At 41.5% G+C, this 7,713-nt stretch overlaps 1 protein-coding gene across 1 annotated transcript; it reads right to left on the bottom strand.

The window, feature by feature from the left end:
• Positions 1 to 5,369: 5,369 nt before the first annotated feature.
• On the bottom strand, positions 5,370 to 6,638 carry LOC130966617 (uncharacterized). Its single transcript, XM_057891433.1, has 2 exons — positions 6,448 to 6,638; positions 5,370 to 6,360 (listed from the first exon to the last, which is right to left on the bottom strand). Exons 1-2 carry the CDS (start codon positions 6,636 to 6,638, stop codon positions 5,370 to 5,372), a joined length of 1,182 nt encoding a protein of 393 aa, XP_057747416.1.
• Between the last annotated feature and the right edge of the window lie 1,075 nt (positions 6,639 to 7,713).

Below are 7,713 nucleotides of genomic sequence, written 5' to 3' on the forward strand. Positions count from 1 at the left end.
TGAGATGTTGCAATTCTCCGGATCAAGTTCATTTTCATCTCTTCCTCAATCAATGCACTCATTGATCTCCTTGGCAATCTTAATTGATTGAATTACAATTTCTTGCAATTCAATCTCTCAAATCTTGATCAATAGCCAATTCCTTGGTCAATTGCTCATGAGAAGAGATGAAGTGTGGTCACTAATTATACTACATGCATTTCCCAAATCAAGTATTGAGAGGATTATAGTCACATATCCATCCAAACCCAATTTGGTCCAGCATGAGAAAGCATTTCTAGCTTGATCTCTTCATTCCTCTTTCAAGGTTCAGAAGAGATCCAAGTTTGAGTAGTTTTTTTTCCAAGATAACTACCCAATGGGATGAAGATTGAAAGCTTTCAAGTAAAATCAAGAGAAAAGATAGAAGAAGAATGAAGAAAACTAGTATTGATCCATCAAATTACAACAGAGCTCCCTAACCCAATGAAATGGGTTTAGTTGTTCATAGCTCTAGAAAATGAAAACAAAGATGGAGAATACATCCTCGAACTAGAAAGGCAGAAAAAGTAAAATATAGAGAGTAATGCTTCCAATTTCCCAGCTTCCAGAAATTCTTAAATAATTCAAAACTACTCCTATATATACTACTCTTCTCAGTTTCTAGTTGGTTCTTCAAGTCTTGGGCCTTTGGATCTTGAGTTTGAAGCAGTTCTCTTCTTCATTTGGGTTTGGTTTCACTTGTAGAGAGAAAGTGTGAAGTGGGCAGAGACTTTAACTCAAGACGTTAGGGGTATTAACATTTAGTGAAAGTTTGAGTCCGAGAACGTTAGTGACACTCAACATTGTCACTAACGTTCCAATGTACCCCTTTTGCTTCACGTTAGAACTCACGTTAACTAGGTTAACGTGGCTTCTAACGTGGCCTTGCTAACCTTCGAGAACGTTAGTGACATTCAACATTGTCACTAACGTTCTAATGTGCCCCTATGTCTCACGTTAGAGTCCACGTTAACTAGGTTAACATGGCTTCTAACGTGGCCTTGCCAACCTTCGAGAACGTTAGTGACACTCAACATTGTCACTAACGTTCCAATGTGCCCCTATGTCTCACGTTAGAGTCCACGTTAACTGGGTTAACGTGGCTTCTAACGTGGCCATTCTTAGCCATCCCTAACGTTAGTGACAATGTTGAGTGTCACTAACGTTGGCTCATCATTCACTCATCATCGTTAGCTTCCACGTTAACTAAGTTAACGTGGAAGTTAACGTGGCTCCTTGGGGTTTTGTGGTTGCTTCCAACGTTAGTGACAATGTTGGGTGTCACTAACGTTGTCGACCACCTTTGCCTCTTACGTTAGCTCCCACGTTAACCAAGTTAACGTGGTACGTTGCATCTTAGGCCAACGTTAGTGACAATGTTGAATGTCACTAACGTTGGCTTCTTTCCCCCTTTTAACGTTAGAGGTCACGTTAACTAAGTTAACGTGGACTCTAACGTGGCCACTTATGATCATTGACCAACATTGGTGATAATGTTAAGTGTCACTAACGTTGGCTCAAAGTCCCTTCTTCACGTTAGAGTTCACGTTAACTTAGTTAACGTGACTCTTAACGTGGGCAATGATGGCTTCGAGAGCATTATTGGCAATCACTTTTCTCATTAACTTTGCAAGTTACTTCCCATTCCACGTTATTTGCCACGTTAATTAGATTAACGTGATAGCTAAGTGGTTCTTCCTTGCTTCCTTTGGTCCTGAAAACAAGCAATAGAGTGCATCAAAGTTCTAGTCCAAGTCATGGGTAATGCAACATACAATTTGTCACTAAATTCATGCAAAATCCTCATGTAATCATGTAAAATGCACAATGTATACTTGAATCAAGGTGTAAGTGAATATCTACCCAAAACTAGCTTATTTCCTAAAGAAATGCATGAAACTACCCTAAAAATAGTAAAGAAAAGGTCAGTGAAACTGGCCAAGATGCCCTGGCATCACAACACCAAACTTAAAGCTTGCTTGTCCCTAAGCAAGTACTGGAACAAGAGAATGATGAATGGAATGCAAAGAGAATTGAGTCATTCTTGTGGAAGTCATGTTACTGATTTTATGGTGGTTTCATGCATAGCAACTTAGGTTCATTCCTGGCTTTCAGACCTTTATCCTATCCTAGAATACTTACTGTGATTGCATCCCATGAGACCTTTATTCACTGATCCTTATGTTGTTATTTCAGGGCTTATTTTTGTTCTTAAGCTAAGCGTTCTGTAAGGGGGCAGCTCTTTAAGGTAAGCTTTCAGCCAGCACTCACGAACTAGTTGGTTCAAGGTGCTAGGTGTTGAAGCACCCCTAAGGACTTACTTGCTCAAGTCTCTCCCCCATACATACACACCACAGGCACATAGTTTATTTATTTTCTTTTCTTGAGACCTTGGTGTCCAGCACCTCTTTGGGTTACTAAATGCTCTGTAGTGATGGTTACTATTGATAGTGGACTTTCAGCTGATAATCCCGAGTTAGTTAACCCAAGTTACCAGGTGATAAAGCACCCCTAAGAGCTTATTCATCCAAGTAGATCCCTCACACAGGAACACCACAGACACATGCCTCAAGATTAAAACCATTGGTGCCTAGCCTTATTGCTTACTCTTTTTCTTTTGTTTTTCACTTTAAGTGTTCTTTCCCTTTCTCTTATTAGGATCTTGCTATTTACTTAGTCTCATGGGTGTATTCAAAGCAAAGTATTCAGAACAGATAGTTGTCTTCCCACCTCATGGTTGAACCAACTTAGCTAACTTATGATCACACCAAAGATTCAGAAAATTACTCCATATTATGAACTCCACTCTGGTCTTTTGAAACATAAACATTCTCTTCTTCATTTGATTTTAAAGACAAGCATACAATAAGCAAAGCTATGATGCAATGACACTTAAACCAGAAATCATAGACCTAAGCAATAAAACTTAAAATGCAGAATTGGAAAGGTTCAAACTAACATGGAAGCATGTTCTATTTCATACAAGATCTTCCTTATTTCAAAATGGAAAAAGAGAAACCAAAGAAGGAGCTCCACCACCTTTTACTCATGTTGTTGCCCATGCTCTCCTTCTTGCTTGTCCTCTTGGTGTTTTTCTTGAGTGCTTGTGCTCCCACTTCCTTTGCCTTTCCCAAGCAGTTTCTTCCAGAAGCCAGCATCTTCCATCTTCTTCTTTAGTGTGTCCTTCTACTGTTTCACCTTCCTTTCTTCTTGTTCAACAAACTCTTTTTGGACCTCATCATATGTGGGAATGGCATAATGTAGATGATGCATATTGTTGGACATATAGTTCAACCTGGCCTGAGTGTTTACGTTGAACTCCTCCCTATGTAACTGCCTTCCTTCATTCAGCACATTAAACTCATTGAATGATTTCATTTGAGCTAGTTGTCGCTGGTTGAGTTCTTGAAGGCGTTTATCTTGACGCTCTTGCCTCTCAGTAACTTGGTGGATGGCTTGAGTCAGTTGGGAGTATTGCTCCTGTTACTGCTCCATGTGTTGTTTCTGCCACTCTTCTTGTTGTTTCATTCATTTGGACTGAATGTGAAGTATTTGCTATTGTCCCTCCATATGTCTCATTCCCAAATCTTCAATGGCTCTTAGAAAGTGAGTCATATTTAAGTTGGTTGGGTCATGATGCTCTTCTTGTTGATATTCTTCCTGGTGATATTCCTCTTGATGAGTTCCTCCCTTGGCTTTTTGCTTTCCTATATGTGGCCTTCTTAGTTGCTGAGCAGGTGTGGTATAGACCAATTGCTCGAGGGTAACTGGCCTCCCTGGGTTCACCCAGTCTGGATTACTGTCCTCAAATACTACCTTGGCCTTGTTGCACAACCTAAGAATGGTGCTAGGGTACCAGAGCTTGGCACCTGAATCAGCCTTCTCAGCTGAATCTTGAATCCCTCTGAATTATTTGCAGCTGGTAGAATGGACCTTCTTACGAGTTCAAACCACCCCTTGGCTTCAGGGCTAAGGTCTCCCCTCTTGATGAACTTAGGTCTCCCATCTGTGTACCTCTCCCAATCCGCTGCTATAACACAGATGTCCGTTACTATCTCTGTGAGCTCATCATTGTCAGGGCTTTTACTTATCCTTTCCTGATAGCTGGCCTCATCAAAATGAGGTGATTTCAAATGAAGAGCTCTTGTTATGGCATTTGGGCTGAAGTCCACTTCCTTTCCTCTCACGTAGCTTTTGAAGGTCGGGGCCTTGGTCTTGCCTTCTCTCACTACATTTGCATAGAAATATTTGATGAGGTTTCCATTAATCTTCCCCTCTGGACTTGTGAGCAATTGCCACCCTCTCTCTTTGATTTTCTCCCGAATCTGTGGTGACTCATTTGCATTGATTTGGAAGATTAATTCTGGCAATATCTTTCTGGCCCTTATCCGCTCAAATTCACGTTCATGAAAGGCAGTTTTGAATCTATTCTCATCGAATGGAACACTCTCCATGGGTTCCTTCCTCTTTTGCCTCTTTGAGCTTGATGATGCCATGAATTTGAGTTGCTGTTTTGAGGTGATTTGAGGATACGGATAGGTGAAGAACGAGTTGCCTAGGACAGTTTGTGATGAAGGGGGTTTAGTACGCCAAAAGTATGAAGTGTGGAGAGTAGGGATTTGAATGTGAGAAGTGAGGTTGCACTAAGGTTCCCTTATATAGGAAGATCATGAGAGAACGGAAGGTGTGGATTGCAAGAATGGTCGCTTGATGGACGGTTGGGGTTGTGCAGGAAGGAAGGACAAGGATCATCACTTAATGAGATTGAATGGTTCGGTCTTCAAGGGTCTCCTTTCTTCAATGTTGCATGGCAACATTTCCCCATGCATTCCTTCTTGAGACAAGTGTGTAATTCTCTTCATGAAGTGTCCGAACCTCCCCCATTTAATTGTCCAATCAATCACCATCAATGCTCCTTTTCTTTTCCCTATAAAGACAAAATAAGAAAGGTGAGAATAAGATCAAACCAAAGACAATTGAAACTTTTCGGCTAAGAAAAGAAAATATTAACTTGTTTATTTATGAATTTCAACTAACTAACTAACTATTGGTGGGTCCTTATATGCATTTTGGTGGCACTATGGGGTGACACCAAACTTAGTTTGGAGCACTGTGATGAAAATTTTTTGTTCAAAGCTCCCAATACTAGCATGCATCTTGGTTTGCTTTGAACACCAAACTTGTTCCTCACTATATGCTGCACCAGAAGGTTTTCACCAAGTGTTTGTCAAGTTTGGGTTGGAATTCATAAATGTGGACTTATTCACTATCTTCTAAAAGCATATAAAACATGGGTTGCCTCCCATGAAGCGCTTCTTTAGCGTCACTAGCTTGACGTTTCTCCCTCATCAGGGTGGTTGGTAATGCTTGAAGTCCTCCCCTCTCGCTGTGGACTTGTATCCATTGGTTGTATCAATGATCTCTACATGTTCCAGGGAGAGAACTCTGTTGATTGTGAAGACTTTCGGTAACTGAGATGGTATAGTGGGGAGATTAGGGGGGATATCTGGGAAGTAAGCTGAGATCACTCTATCTTCTGGAGAGAAGTCTTCCGTAGGGATCTTTTTGTTCCTCCACTTTCTTGGTACTTTCTTCCTTGTGTCCTTTGATATTGTCTTGCTCTTGATGACTTCTTTTTCTAAGGGATTTGTGATGTTGTCTTCACATGCCTCTAGAGGTTTAGGTTCTTCTAACTTTTCCTTGAGCTGTGGTAGTTGCTGTTTCCCTTGTTTATCAACCAAAGGAGTCTCCAGATAGGTTGGGTGTGCTTCAGTGCTTGCTTCCTCCTTCAGCATCTCATCATGATCTTTACTTGGTTCTTTATGCTCTTGGTCTGCTTCTTGTGAGAGTTTGAAGACATTAAAGCTGAGCCGTTCATCATGGATCCTTAATATTAGCTCCCCTTTCTCCACATCTATGAGTGCTCTGGCTGTAGCTAGGAATGGTTTTCCCAATATGATTGGGTGAATGTGACTCTCTTCCATGTCCAGGATGACAAAGTCTGTTGGGAGAAAGTATTTCCCAACCTTTAGTAACACATTTTCCACCACTCCTATTGCTTGCTTTTGAGTCTTGTCAGCCAATCTGATGACCACATCTGTAGGCATTATCTCATTGATCTGCAGCCTCTTTACCAAGGATAATAGCAGTAAGTTGATGCTTGCCCCCAAGTCACAGAGTGCTCTATCGAACAATGTTTCTCCTATGGCACAGGGGATGTGAAAACTCCCTGGGTCTTTTCTTTTTGCAGGCAACTCAGGTTGGATAAGGACACTACATTCCTTGTTTAACACTATAGTTTGGCCTCCTTTGAGTGAGCTTTTTCCTGGGAAGAAGTTCCTTCATATACTTGATGAATGCAGCATTTGTTGTATGGCCTTTATGAATGGTATGTTCACATGCAGAGATGCAAACAAGTCTAGGAACCTTGAGTATATTCTCTTCCCCACAGCACCATTGAGCAGTTGGGGAAATGGTGCATAGAGCTTCAGCAACTCTTGTTGTGAGATTTCTGGTTCTTGGTGATCTCTATCCTCCTCTTCTGTTAAGTTGTTTTCAGGCTGTTGGGAGAGTTTGCTTTGCTTGTCTTCATCCTCTTGATCACTTGTAGTGACCATTTTGCAATCTTCCCATCTTACTTTCTTTGCTTCTCCTCTTGCGTTTTTCTCTGTGTCACTTGGGAAGCCATCAGTAGGTTTAGGAATCTTCTCAGCTAAGCATCCCACTTGGAATTCCAGCTTCTTGATGGTCTCTCCCTGGTTCTTAATGTTGGCTCGCACCTCCTCTTTGAACACCTTGTCTTCTTGAATCTCTTGGCATATTCCTTCAAGTAAGGTTTCAAGCTTAGAGAGTCGTTCATCAATTGATGGTGGATTGGGAGTAGAGGTGTTGTTTTGGTTTTGATATGGTTGTGGAGAAGTGTTGTTGTGGGGGTGTTGATATGTCCTCTGTGTAAATTGTTGATGAGTTGTATTGTTGTTGGAGTTGTAACGTCTCTGGTCTTGGCTTTGATCTTGATGATTCCCCCACCCAAAGTTTGGGTGGTTCCTCCATCCAGAGTTGTATGTCTTGGAGTATGGATCATGGTTCTGTCTAGGTGAATTCCCAATGTAGTTGGCGTGCTCAAGGTCCTCTTCTTTAACTCCTTCTTGGGTTGTTGATGAGGTGGTGATTGCTGCCACTTGGTTCCTCTCCATCTTCTTGGTGAGGTCAGCTAGCTGCTTGGTAATGAGCTTGTTTTGAGCCAGCAGAGCATCTATATTGTTTAGTTCTATCACTCCCTTAGTGTTCCCTCTTTCGGAAGCATAGAAGTAGTCATTCTCAGCTACAGTTTCAATGACATCTATGGCTTCTTCAATGGTCTTCTTCTTGTTCAAGGATCCTCAAGAGGAATGATCTACTGCCTTCTTTGATTCATATGACAAGCCTTCATAGAAGATGTGCAACTGCACCCATTCATTAAACATATTTGGTGGACACCTCCTTGTTAGGTCTTTGAACCTTTCCCAAGCTTCATAAAGTGTCTCCCCATCTTGCCGTCTGAACGTCTATACTTCAGTTCTCAGCCTATTGATCCTTTGCGGGGGGTAAAACCTTGCCAAAAACTTATTCACTACCTCCTCCCAATTTGTCAGGCTTTCTTTCGGGAAGGATTCGAGCCATTTGAATGCCTTGTCCCTGAGTGAAAAAGGG

This window comes from Arachis stenosperma, chromosome 3, assembly GCF_014773155.1.
Source record: "Arachis stenosperma cultivar V10309 chromosome 3, arast.V10309.gnm1.PFL2, whole genome shotgun sequence".
Classification (NCBI taxonomy): Eukaryota; Viridiplantae; Streptophyta; class Magnoliopsida; order Fabales; family Fabaceae; genus Arachis; species Arachis stenosperma.